The 14,752-nt window shown below is 41.5% G+C and overlaps 1 protein-coding gene across 1 annotated transcript; it reads right to left on the reverse strand.

Moving 5' to 3' along the window:
• Positions 1-11,722: 11,722 nt before the first annotated feature.
• On the reverse strand, positions 11,723-14,444 carry T265_12777 (hypothetical protein; the record flags this gene model as incomplete). Its single annotated transcript, XM_009165396.1, has 3 exons — positions 11,723-12,001; positions 13,225-13,335; positions 14,355-14,444. Coding segments are annotated over 3 exons (480 nt in total), but the record flags the coding sequence as incomplete, so codon positions are not given.
• Between the last annotated feature and the right edge of the window lie 308 nt (positions 14,445-14,752).

A 14,752-nucleotide genomic window follows, 5' to 3' on the forward strand; every position in this document is an offset into this window, starting at 1 on the left:
AAGGGAATTGGCTAGGATGGTTGTCATAGATCTGAAGCATTCTGTTTGTATTCAAGCGCTCTAGTAGCGAGGTTGACTACAATGCCACCAAAATGCTAAATGCTTTGACTTTTACGATAATTTATACGAGTTACTCCTTCATATCCAGCAGTACCGAATGGCTTGATTTTACGCCTGTCATTAAATAGGAACTGAAGCATTCAAAGGCATCAGACAAAACTGAACTTCTCTACTGCTTTTGATGAATAACATGAAATATTACTGAGTATCAGCGCGATCTACAGATAATTGAGAAACACCTCATTGTTCGGTATGATTCTGGGGTTTTAATACGCTAAGTGATATGACAGTTATCAAGCATTCAATGAGCTAGTCTGTCATCAGCACTGTTGCATCTGAACAGATAGAATTCATAAAGCTCTTAACTACGGATCACGTATTCGGAAGCTAAGGGCGGATTTTTTTATATCGATTTCTGACAAGAAATGCTGTAACAAGCGTCGTTATTACAAATAATTTTACTTTTGTGAACCTCGGTAGCAGTCAAGTTTCAAAACGTCGTAAACAACTTGGCATTCGGTTTGTGCAGTATAGTAGAAAAACGGGCTCATAAATTCCAGTTATTCAGCTCTGATGAGGGCAAACATACTTCTTGAAAGAAGCCGAGTGGTTCTAGTTTCCAAGGCTCTTTGTTTGGTCAGCTTAACGATGAACAGCTGTACATACTAGTGTGGCGATATCGTATTCTCTAGCAGCGAATCAGTTGCCAAGGTTTTCGGTGCAATTAACCGTAACCTTTTGCTTTTCCGGCAATTTGGCTTAGAAAGCTGTTTGATTCACCCGTAACCTGCCTGTCCGTTAACCATTTTGAAGTTTGTTGCAGGTTTCACGCGATGAGATGCATCATTATCGCGTCGCACAATCTGCGGCTTTCCTTTCATTTCAAATCACTTGTGTTTGTTATTATATCTCTGGTTTAAATTACACAGGCGAAATACGTAATTGGAATAGACGGCTAAGTGTCTTCCCTGGTCACAGTCATCCTCGGGGTTTGTCGCCCAATGAATCATCATTGTTCAAGGCAATGAGGTTGATAAAACTCCTAGTGTTTTTCGCGAGTGTAGACGAGTCAACCAACGCGAAACAACCACTTAAATTGCCATGCATATACGCAGCGGTAAGCTATTAGGAATGCACACCTGTTATGCTGAAATTAGTCACCGGCAATTTTCAAAACCATTCAAGCTTGACTTAAATTCCGTCGGTTTTTTTGAGGGTCTTGAAACAAAAAAAACTCTTTCACAAACCGATGAATGTCACTGAACCTCATTCAGAATGACGAGTGACAGATTTGCAAAGGCATTTGTGTGTCTATAGCTTCTGTGTAAATCGTATGGTTTTGCTCTAGTAAAGCAGTATTTAAATGTTATGTTGTTAAATCGAAGTGTTGGAGACATGGACATCAAAAGTTTCAAGATTTTTTGGGAATCTGTTGAGAATCTTTAGGAGGGTAGACTTGTGGGTTCAGATTATAAATTCAGTCAACCAGGGCGACACACAAGGCCACTGATAATGATAACTTTGTATCAGGAAGGTCAGATTCCTGAAAGTAACCTCAAAACGCCCGGAACCTACTGGTTCATCAAAATCTCAACAGGAAAGCCGGCAAGCATCCAGGCCAGTCAATCATTCAGTCAATTCAGCAAAATCCAATGAGTCCTCATGCACGCCACAGAAGCACAACCGAATGTGATCAGCGTCCAGGAATTTCATCGAAGCACGATTGACGTTGACGGGTGTTCACTAACGCCTATCAGACAGCCTGGATCAACGTCAGAAATTCCCCTTTACATAGCGTGGGGCCGTTGTAACTTTTGCTCTCACACTCCCATGCACTCACGCCATCGCACTCGCTTGTTCAGAATATAGCTGTTGTGTTTTCTTCTGTGAGTCTTTTTTCAGGCGCTGGGCACTGGAGCGGGTCAGCAGCAGATACCACAGATTGGCGAATCAGTAGATGTAACACTTTCAAAAGCCAGATGACACTATTGAAAACCCAACGGGCGAATTCGAATCAGGACAATTACTCCTAAAATATTCTGTAACTAGTAAACTTCAACTGTAGCGAATCTCATTATAAACCGGATTCATCAGACGAATAGTGTTTAGCACACTAGCAAGCAGTAAAACAGCTGGAGTGAAGGAACGGAGAGGGGCAGTTTGTGAATTTCAAACGAAATATTTTAAACGCTATGGATCTAACAAGAGTACTTACAGCGTCTATTTGCTATGACTATGCAGTTGGGGATAGACATAAATAAATACGTGTACCTAATCGCTGTCACCATCATGGCATCCTTTCGGTAAAATTCGTAATGACTGGATGACGATATAACGTTGGATTCCCCAAATTTCAGGAATTATCACGTCTATTTAGTAGGTCTGTTGATCAGAAAAAAGCACTTATGAGTGCTTTTTGTCAGCGCCCACCCTGTGAACGGATTTTTAACTCATGAAAGCTAATGATAAAGTATGGAACTGGTGAGACCGCCTTTTTGTCGAAACGTAAGAAGTTGCATCAGCGATGGTCTAGAAAGGTGTATTAGCACCCGGGTCCACTGGTAATTTGTTCTTATAGTATTCGGATTCTCTACAAAAGTCTTCGGTGAAAACTCCATAACAGATATTGTAAATTTATTGAAAACAAGAGGCACAGGTTTTACCCTCTGGTTCGCCTACATGAACGTTCCGGAAGGAAAAACACTCCCTCGGATCAGAGAAACGTTCCCCGCAGTGAAAATATGCTTCGCTTATCAGTACGATGATGACCTACGGGAAGTCACCCGAACTCACCAGCATCACATTGTTGTAATACGATTCTACTAGGCTTCATTTGACAGAAACTTGTCACGAGGCTGTAGAAACTTCTAGCCAAGAAGCTGTTACTATTCGCGAACGTCCAAAACAATGAAGACAGAACGGAGTGATTCTTTGTAATGTACTACTCATAAGGTTGATAAACAATACTTTTGGGTGACTTAACAAACAACGGTAATCACAAGGATCGACCAACATGCACCAAACAACGAAGGTAGACCTTATGAGATGGACAGATAGATCCGGCCGCACTGTACCCGTTTGGGTATCCCAGAGGAATTATCCTACCTCTCAGTTAAACTAGTTTAAGTAAATTGCCGAATATACTTTTAACGTAACGACGTTACAGTAGACTTCGTCTTCTTAGTGTTCCGCTATAGTCTTCTTTGTTTACTACATGGCCAAGCCACTGTAGTTTCCGATTAGCGGGCTATTGGTTTGTTGTTTTAGTACAGAAGCTATTTGAGTGGCCTTCCGTTGGGAGCGGCAGGTATCCTTGTTGATTTACTGGCATGAGGTGTGATGAATTACGTGTAAGTTAGAAGTGCACTGAGCACGACCCATGTCTTGGTCAAGTTTCTTATTTAGAATTTTCTTGGAAACTTCTACGTAGATGCGTCTACAAACCGGTATATTGTTTGTCTGCTGTTGCAAAGTACACGGGTCTCCTTAGCTTCCGTTTACTGTACCATAGAGGATGATCCTTGAAAAGCTCAACGAAAAGTAACCCATTGCTGAATGTGTCTTTTTTGGAGTTCATCAGCTGAATGGGTTTGACCACCAGATTGTTGGTGAAATCTTAATGTCAAAATAAAGTCCTCCAGAGGAAGTTCTTCAAATAGAGCTGCTCGGGCGCCTAAGCTATCCAATTAATTATACACGCAGAAAGCCAGTGGTACTCTGTTCGAGCATTCCGTCTTATCAAGAAAACCGTTTTGCTCCAATATGCGTTCTTGGTTTCTATCCACTCTAGACACAATCTCTTCTTTCTTGCAGACCAGTACTGATTCGATGTCTAAATTGACATTGTGATTCCTTAACTGAACCTGGGCCTCATTATCCAGTTTCACTCCATGTGTTTAAAAGTTGCGTTGGTTAGCCTGGGCCTCGTCGAATAAGATGGTCTGAGCATTTCGTAGCATATCTGTGAGTAGGTTGATTTAAGCAGCATGCTGTTTAAGACAAAAATTCTGTCACTTGAATATACCTATCTCAGAAAATCCTGCAACAAAAAAGCGCAGACATCATAAATGCTGTCTGAGGGATATGCTTTCACAGTAAAGTTCCGAGCGAGGTGATGGAAGCAGAAGTTTCTTGCACAATTCATTTATAACCATCTCTGTAAGTAGGTAGCTAAATGTGTCTCTTTTTGTTGGCATTTGGTAGCCGAGCACAGACCAAACTGTTGTCTCAAAAGTTTGCGATGGCGGTACCCAACCGGATGTGAATCATCGGAATAAGCGTTATGTATTTACGTGGCTAATCGATGCGGAATTTACTGGGTGCGATACACCCGACTGCCTTTGATAGTCGGGGCTTGCCAACAGATTCGTGAGTTTGATTATGGCAAACGAGTTTGTTTTGTTGCAAACAGTATGAAAGATAAATTCACCTGTTTATCGGACAATAAAGTTTCCTCCCAGTAGAGTTTCCCATTCAAATGCTTTTATATTCCACAGCCATAGCGTCACTCTGATAAGCGCTTATGCTGGTCATTGCGTTCTAAGAAAGAATGGGAAAGGTCGACAAGTAGACTGACGCAGAAATGATAAGCGAAGATTTTTCAGTGAGGGTACAAGGAACTGAAAAAATGGTGATGTGCACTGGGCAATGATGCATTCATTCACTTCTTTAGTGGTTTGATAAGTACTAGGAAGTCCATCATGAGCTTTCCAGTATAAACAGGTATTGACTGCAAGGAACATTTCAGGGCCTTCCTGTTCACCGCCTTGTCGTCAAAGACTGCTGGCTTGGGAACTAAACGGGGTTATCTTTCATGCAACCAGTACTTCAGTACGTCGATTTCCCCGCTTACGAGAAGGCGTTTTTCCTGAATTGAATCAAGTATCGTAAGATGGATGCCCTCTGCTAAACCAAGCTCCATCCAGTTAGTATACAAAATCCACTTTTTCTTTGCTATATTCAAGAACCGTTGCATGCAATGTAGCAGGAGGATGAAGCGTGGGGAAACCACAAGGGTGCCAAAAAGTTAAGTTCCAAGAAAAGATTACTGACCAAATATACGACTCCATCTATAATGAAGCAAGATACAACAAAGAAGGTTAGTAAGCGCTTACTACACAGCAAAACGCATTCATTGATAACAATACAACAGTTGCTGCAATTCGACTGGTAACTTGTGGAATTGGACGTATCTACCCAGAGCCAAATATCACAATTTTGTGTGCTACTGACATGGAGAAAGGTCAAACAATCCGTTGTAGACTTCAGAATTTACATCTATTTAAACGGATGATTTATTACCAAAGACAGAGGTGTGCACATTGCTATCACAAGTATGCTGCAACAGACAATTTTTCAGGTATGCGGTTGTGCCGCATTCCTATGCCAAGCTAAAGTTTTGTAAATTTTTCTGCGCGTTTTCGTTTTTAATCAAGATTTCATTATCTAGCTGAAATCTCGCGCCATAACAAAAGGCTTCCTTAACTTTAATGAGACCATTTCGCAATATTTTGAAGCAGTTATCGTTGAACTAGCTCATTTATACAAACAATCATCATACGCTTATTCATGTGCACAAAAATCAAATCAAACGGTTAGTTTGTGGCGGGTTCGTTCCGGGTCTTACCAGGGATAGGTATCCGTTAAACGGTACAGTATGGGCAGTACAATATATAACTCAAATCTGCTTCCAGTTGATAGCAGCAACAACAACCGCAAGAAATGCACGCTCATATTTTTCTTGTTTAGACAGTTGCCCTACTGTCCTGGCGCAATCATTTCGGTGAGTCCCCATCATATGTGTGGACAAGAGGACAACTGCTCAAACGAGAGGGATGTAAGCGTGCATTCAACAACTCTTGAGAACACATAACAAAAATACGAGAAATATTTGAGAATCATTCGCATACTAATCAGCTAGGAAGCTTCTCCACGTCTCAAATGGAATAGCTGACTCTAGCTTGTGCTTAGAGCACCACGCATTCTACGGTCCTTCTAACTTGACAGACGAAACAGGCGTCATTCATCTTGGTGACCCTTATGACAAGAAGTAGGATTACGGATCGACCTTTTGAGATCTGTTTGCAGGCTGGATTGCAAGATACTACCAGTTGCAATAAAAAGACACTTAATGTTTGGCCAGAGCTGCCTGGCCGTGAGCTGAAAATCACGCGGATCACAGGACCCATATCCGGTCAGCTGACCTGCCTACCCAAGAAACATCAGACCGTTCATTCAAACAGTCCGAATTAATGCACCAACCACAGACTTCTTTCAACCTGCACTCCACATTAAGTCCCAAGAATAGCTGTATGATTGGTCATGTCTGACTTGACCATCCCATACTGTGTGGAGGCTATCACTCTGAAAATGTCTGAAGTCGATCAGAACTTTTCTGTAGATCCGGTGGTTTTTTTCTGAAACTAACTAGTCATAGTTTCCTACCTGCCGTCCGTGTTTTGCACACCAGCGATGTGCGGCGACAGAGTAAAACAAATGTACGGAAGAACACTTGGTTTTACTCGTATAGCCAGTATTTGAGAACCTAGTATTTCAGAACATCTGAAAATCCAGAGTATTCCCATAGGGTGCGGGACGATATGGGAAAATGGTGTTCTGACCCAGGTAGGTTCATCCCTGTTCTTGTCTACGTGACGTTCAGTTCGATCACCAGTTTTATCTTCTTTGAATTTCCCGCCGATATTTTCTGCATAGACGGCAACTCTCACCGAAGAAATCCTGAGTTTGGCAAGCGTGTTCAAAAAGAGCATGTTTTCCTGGCTGACATTTTTAGTTTTCGTGACGATGAGTAGCGGATCGAATTCCGGAACTTATCGACAAAGCTAAAAAAGGTAGCCATGTAAGTAAGTACAGTGGTTTCATCTAAGTGCACTTAGGTGCGGCGCACAAGAGATGTCCTTCTGCTGTCCCCGAGTGAAATCTGTAACACTGAGACGAATTGCCGTAATTTACAGAATTTTATGAGACCTGTGCAGACCTGATTGAAAAAAAAACTAATGTCATAGACTAAGTTTTAATAACAAGAAATACTTTATGATACGCTGTTTATCAACTGCCTGTTTTGCCAGCTTGAAATATTAAACTAGTTGCAGCGCTATATATATATATATATATATATATATATAATCTATAAATGCGCTTCACACCTGCAAGGTGTAGAGTACTACTGCGAGATTGGGGGGGTATCAACGCTTACGGANATGCCATAATGGAAATGAATAGAAGAGTCAATGATTAATACATAGGAATGATTCAATACGAACGCATTGATTGTACCACAGGTCTTTGAGCAGATCCGACGTAAACGTCAAGGGAAATAAAGGTGAAGTTTATAGTCTAAACAGTGTCTGAAATGTGAAATGAGGGCCATGAAGTGTCGGCAGGTGCGAAGGCATCAACAAACGTTCACCGAACGTTATGGGAGTCCTTGCGCAGAGTGTAACGGGTGTGCATTTGAGACAGACGTGCTGACCAACAGTGTTTGAGTCTTTGGACTCTTGTGTACATGTATTTGGATTGGCGAAACAAGAAGTGCGAGGAAGAATTACTGCTAACTGGGTTTTCAGATTTATCTTTGGTTTCTTGGAAATAGTTGCACGAAACTTCAAAACACTTAGTTGTTTTACAGGCATGCAGTCCTCGATGTCAGGAATGTAATGTGCAATAGTCTGACAGTCACTCTCAGTGATTCCTTGTGACAAACCTGTGCGGACGATCCACCTTCTTGTTTGTTCGTTTCATTCGGAAACTGGTAGCAATAAAGCGTTATCAGCAGATATTCTGTTTCATTTTGTAACCTCATCCTGCAGACGTTTCCAGCTGGCTGCTTAAGGGGCAACAAATAGCACACGCATGGTTGAGATTTTGTTGGCAACTGCAAATATTTTAGTTTAGCCAAAACTGAGGATAATTTTGAGATACACAATAATATTGCCAGTACCTACGGAGTCCCTATAAAATTCGTGAGCTAAGTTGGGCAGTGTCGATACCGGTAGCTCGGCTTTTATTCACCTCACCTTTGAACCGATCGGAAGTATTTTCCTGATCCTATGGCGACGATCCGTCCATTACCCTTCCGCTAAAATCAGGCTAACCAAACAGCCCTTTTTGGGGTGTCGGATCCTATGGCAACGATCCGTCCATTACCCTTCCGCTAAATTCAAGCTAACCAAACAGCCCTTTTTGGGGTGTCGCTTCCGTCAGACCAACACGGCGTGTGTCGTGTGGCGTATCAAATTGAATCCACATAAGTGGATATCTATTTCCCCCTTCTAGAATCTCAAAGCCGATACTTCTAGTTGATGCATGTTGTGGTCCAAACGTTCGGACATCATATTCGTGGAGGTGCTGCTTTACAACAAACTTTCTGAGAGTTGTAACTTACTCGGGTTTTAACGATAGGCCTAACCGGACTGGATGTGCTGCCGAAAGGCTGTCTCACTTCATTTGAACGGTGTCCGAGGTCTGGTAGTGTATTTGCTTGACAAAAACACACTATTCCAAAGCTTGTTGAAAAACTCACCAGTGGTTTCGCCGGTAGTCAGAAAAGTGGAGAGCATTACAGTTCAATAAAAATTCGCTTTAGTTCTCGTCGATTCGTAGTTACACCGTAACGTATGTTTGATGAGTCAAATCCAGAGCACATTTAAGGATGCATCTACTTCTGGTACTTGGAAGCAGGCTCACCCTAGTACAGAACTGCCTGGAAAAGTGAAGATTTGGTATGGCGTACAGTCAAGAAACCGACCTATTCTCCGTTGTTGCGACTTTTCGTGGCTGTGTTAATCATCAGAACTTTCGTGATTAGACATCGGTCATAGTAAAATAACTTAAAACGTCCTTAGCGAATATACACTCATTAGCAAACTAATTTGGTTTTTCGAGAGATTCACCTGGAACCCAGCTGAATCTCTTGTTTGTGATGTTCTTGATGTTAGGATGTCCTTTTATCACAACAGTAGTCTCCTTAATAACAGGCATTATTCCACAGACTGTTGTGTGACTGTTTACATTCGGCCTTTTCATTTTCAGGCCCTCGGGTGCCGTGGAAATTAATCAAACCATTGTCTTTTGTGACGAGCAAGCAGAGGGTGTTAGTCATCGTCTTGTTGATATGTTGTGGCTTGTAGACAAAATGTACCCCATCTTGGTAAAAACACAATGACCTTGTCGAAAAACATGGGCCTGCAAGTGTTGTAAATGGTTATTTATTAGGCAAACCATGCTGCAACGGGAGGGGGGTTGTTGACAAGACCATTGGCGAATTGTTGTATATACTACGGAAACAAATTCCCGCGTTTTATACTCGCCATTCACACAATGACAGAACACATTGAAACAATTATTCGTGGTAGTTGCAACAAACCCCGGGAGTGCAAGACACAAATGGTGAGGCGATAAGCAAAGGAGGCATTATTTACGGACTATGTGACGATACTTTATATGAAAACAAACAGCGGGTTTCCAGTAAGCCGATTAACGACAGTCGTAACTTGTCGCCTTTAGAGTCAGCCACGAGAAATATGACTCATTGTGAGATTCTGTTCAGCATGAATCACACTTTCACGGAAACGAAAGTTCTTTTTTATGCCAGGCCGCCAAGCCATTGCATCCACAGTCAGTTTTGTAGTTACAAACAATGGAGCAAATTCACTTAGAGGGGAAAGAAAATATCTGTATGGAAGTTGAAATTCTTCCTAAATAGTGTTTGATGTCAACCGACTGACCGGCCACATGCTCAAAGTCAATGCGTCTCTCTCGTGGAAAATACCAGGTATTTTTCTGCAAAAGGTTTTAGCCGATCGAACCAAAAGCTAACACTCGACTTGCTCTTTTCACAACCTCTTTCCTTATGTAAATAATATGATAAAATATCAGAAAAATTTATCACAAGTGTTATTCATTAATCCTGTTCTGGTTGTGTGTACATCTGACGATACGCTGTGCTTGAACAAGGCAGAGAAGAACAAAATCGTTAGTAAGTGAATTCATTTCGTACACTCTATCTCACAGTGAAACGCGTAAAACAGCATAAGATGTATAATACCTTCACAGCGATTGACATCCAGCCGCCCATACTACCAGTCCACTGTTAATGAAACCACTGATATTTTTAGACCCACTTGATTAGCATTTCACCACGAAGGCGTACAAAACAAAGATCGAGATGTTTTCTGCAAATGATCAAAAGGTTTCATAAAGGAAACTACTCACAGGGTTGCTGATCCGACAGCAAAGTCACACTGAAATTGCTTAACTTGCTTCCATCTGATCCTGTATTTTGCTGCATCGCTTGGTTGTCTATTTCCTATAGTACATATGGACCTTGGTTTTTCTATACCTTCCATAGTTCGTTGACTTCAGTTCACATCTCCGTTTTTCGCTTGGCCAGATTTGGAATGATGTGGAGTGTCGATGGTCCTCCTGGTACAATGATGACAAAGTACCCAAAAACAAAATGGGCAAATAAATGTACGGCTTTATAGAGGTGAACACGGTGCACTATGCCTTGGCCTGTTGGAATTATTACAACATTCACATGCTTTCAGTTGATTTGTGTCGTAGTGACATTGTTTTTTGACGACGAGTTTACTTAAATCTGTCAAAAGATTTCACACATTAGCAACTGAGTCCCGATCGTCTCGATGGTAAAATTGCTGCGTGATTAAAAAAACGAAGTCAAGTCCTATGGTCTAAACTTCACTGCTTCCAAAGCTGAGTGGAGATGAGTCAGCAGAACGCACCCGCGGCGCGTACGACACGAATATCACGCTAAATTTGAGAAAAAAAGCTATAACCCGCTTGAGTGCTCTCGAGTCACACGGATTCAGCCAATCACTTGAACTTCAAAGCAGTTTGATGCACGAGTGAACACTGAATGTTTCTCATGAAAATTCATGCTCACATGAAAGCGGTGGAAACGCCTTCGGCAAACTGTCCCTTGTGTTAACTGTATCGTCCTTTGCCCTGAGTCGACTACTGAGTCAACATGATCTCTGAAGCCGGTTGAAAGTTAATTGACCGTAATCATCTAAGACAAATGTCCACACCCGGTACATGCATTAGCAACTTTGTTGCCTGAGTTTTCATGAGTCTAATTTTAATACTTCTGATTGGGGGGTAACAGTGGTGGTGAGTAACTAAATCCAAGAAACAGGAATGAGAATGAGTGTCATCCGCTTAGAGAGCAAGCTGAAGACTACCGGACCTTACCGATCATTACTGGTGAGGAATAGTAGCAACGCATATACGTTCTTCATGATTGGCGAGAATCTTCAAACACTGGGTATCAAATGATTTTTCGGCATTTTATATCTCTAATAAACATGGTTTAGAAGGATCACGAACGCCTGAAAACCGGCTGTAAATTTCTAAGGTCATTTGGCCCGGAATATTGGTATCAACCACAGATTTTTAATCAAGGGTTCGACCTGCAGGTGGAGTGAAAGCCGAGAAGGACTGTACACCTGTTTCACCACTGTTAAGGGTCGTCAGCACTGGGTGTCTCTCTCCTGCAAGATTCGAGCCTGTGTACTAGCGGTTAGTAGTCCGAAATGCGGTAACTCAGAAAGAAGAATAATCATTATGGGGCTCGAACGTTGCACACGTGACTGGAGCGGTGAAGGCACTATGTCTCGTTCTACTGCGAAGTAGTCACGCCATCGATCAGCCGCAAGAAGAAATCACGACAGAAGGTCCCAGACTGAATGAAGCGAATGCCATAGTTGATGATGTTCGCACTTATTCTGTCAAAATGCAGCTTGGTCACACCACTGAACAATCTCCATGCCGTAGTCCTCAGACTTTTAACCGGATTCCCAGGTTTAAATTTACCCAAAGTTTTGTATAAATCTGGTGATTTCAAACAAAATGAGAACAGAAATCCAGACATTCTCGACTCGCTGAAAGCTTCCTGACTTTGCTTGCAGCGCAGACATTAGAAATTAGATACAGTAAACCACTTTTATGTAGCCTGACTGTTTAGGATAAAACTGAGGTCAAAATAAATTGCCCTTTAGGGAATCCGGTGTCTGTAAACCCAAGATCAGAAAGGCAAAAGCTGCGAATTTTTAGAGCGAAATCCTTCCATACTGTATGCTAATCATTCCAAATAAGTTGAATAATGAGAAAAGTTGAAGTATGTAGGTTGATTAATTTCAATAAAACATCTTTAGGCCTTTGCAAATTTGTCAAGTACTAAAACGTAGTTTCGGTTTTTTTTACTGCCGACTACTTTTATGCCTCCTGGAAAGAAAGTCTGCAGCAAAGGCGAAACATGTACAATGCTTCATCTGCGGGCAAGTGCCCAATTCCGATTATGAGATAGCTTTGGATATTATCAAAGAGAAGCTCATTTGTTTATCAAGTTGATCAGGATTGATGCAGGCAAGTTTAAAACAACTAATAATACCATGTAAACCTTTAATAATTAAACTGGGTTATGTCGATTCAACAAGAGGCACCTGATCCATCCAAACTAGGACATTCCCAAAGACACTCACCGTGCTTGTCGGGTTGTCAAAGTAGACATGTGATCGGGATGTTAGTGCACAGAACACTTAAAATAACCGCTTCTTATTCGAACGGGGAGAAGCTCTGAATGCTTGTGACAAGTGGATCTACGATGGTGCGTCCGTAGTAGCTCGTTTAAAAACATGTAAACAGGTTCACACATTGCCTACCGTTTCTTGTGGCGTCTACAAAGCCGGTGCCGTTTTTGACGAGCTGTATATCACAACCAACATGACAGTTTCCACGTTCTGAAATGAACCGAAGAAGAAACTGGACAAGAAAATAGGGAATTTTTTAAACGAGCCTGTATATCGCTGAGTGTGTGATCACTTTGGATAGCTTGGCAGAGAGTAACATGACGGAAATGAAACCTCGCGTAACGGTCGACAATGTACAACACCAATGGCCAGCGATTGGAACAAACCGCTTGAGTATAGCTTTGCCAGAATGATTGAACTGGTAAGTTCAAAAAGGCTAAATAGCTCACTTTAGGGACTAATCGCCTTCCCGGTCAAAACCATTGAGCAAAAGTTTTCTTGCGTGTGAGATAGCACTATTGGAATTCAAACGGAAAAACGTACGGCTAATGTTACTTTCTGGCCAGAAATTTGATGAAAGTGAATATAATCTCACCAGTCTGGGTTGAACCGCTATTAAAGGGTAATGTTTTCCCATATTATTCGTCTGGATTCTACCATCCACTAGGCTATGACATCCCAGAAAAAATACCGTTCTATTGTGTAGCTGGATAAACAGTGAGCTGGGGTGTGACCGTATTTTGACATGTATGCAAATATAGACTAGAAGAAATCGTGGGAAATGGAGATGTTTGATCTATCACTCTATAAGTTTCGCACAAAACTGTCTCACGCAATTTGAAAAGTCTCTCGTGAAACTGACATTCGAAATGCACTCGTCTACATGCCTAGTAAAAGGAACAAAGTGTTTTTTTGATGACACAAATTAGTCTAGACAGACTGCACTTTTGATGTGCGTAGCGCAAAAACGTGACTCACCAGAGTGTTCAAACTCACCACAGTTCATCAACCTCCTTCTCTATGCACTGGATTGTCAGATGAGGTAGCCTAACACTTGCAAACAAGCAAAATCCTATCAAGTGTCAAATGCATTAAGTATCCATACCGTAAAAGTTCCCAGTTTCAAGGATTTTCCAATTGATAGAGATTCAGCAATTTTATGAGTAGTGTGTTACGTCTGGAACGATACCCCTTGTTACAACTTTTATTACTGAACCTGTTTAAAGAAGATAACATGCACCAGAGAGCACCCAAAAAGCAAACAGATGTTTTCACTGATAAGGCTCTCCAATGGTCGCCTTAGACATCCGAATTTACGAGACAAAACCAGAAGCTTTCCTCATTCCTCATTTTCGAATCTTCAGACAAAACCACTTGATATAGAATACCGAAGTAAGTATGTATATGAAAATTCAGGAGGTTAAAAAAATGAGAAAAAACTGGGTACTTGATTGAACATTGAAGCTTGGCAATGTGGAAAATCAAACTCCCATTATTTCAACATTTTCGGCTTCAAGGAATGATTGAGGTTAGCGGGTGACGCAGATAACCACAGCTTTCGCACACAGATATCCTTGAAGTAAATTGCACACAAATTCTGACTGAGACATGCTTTCGAGAGAGACATCCAATCACATCTGTATCTCAGTTGATAGAAAACTCATCAGAAATCGCCTGGGAACGATTTGTACGTGGATTCATGTATCTTTCGATCGAAGTGTTTACCAAGCAACTTAAGAGGGATATTTCGGTAAGCTGATAAAAGCTGAAAACACGGTATGCTGACAACCTATTCTTATTTTTTATATTTCGGTAAACTGATAAAAGCCGAAAACATGGTATGCTGACAACCTATTCTTATTTTTTATTCCGCTGAAAATAGGTTCGTGAACTATAAAAACCAACCTGTATTTCGGTGGCAAGTGCTCGGATAACCCGAACGGCAATCTTCCGCGAGACGACTGAATCCTCAAAGTTTTCGGTAGGAGTCCAACAACGTTTTCAGATCATTTCAGATCACACGTCATAGCACCAAGGTATTTTATACAGTTAGCTTGAGGTAGAGCTAATCGTTGACAGCATTTGTAACCATAGTGGACGATGTGATATGATGAGCCATACCG

Source organism: Opisthorchis viverrini (genome assembly GCF_000715545.1).
Source record: "Opisthorchis viverrini unplaced genomic scaffold opera_v5_14, whole genome shotgun sequence".
Taxonomy (NCBI): Eukaryota; Metazoa; Platyhelminthes; class Trematoda; order Opisthorchiida; family Opisthorchiidae; genus Opisthorchis; species Opisthorchis viverrini.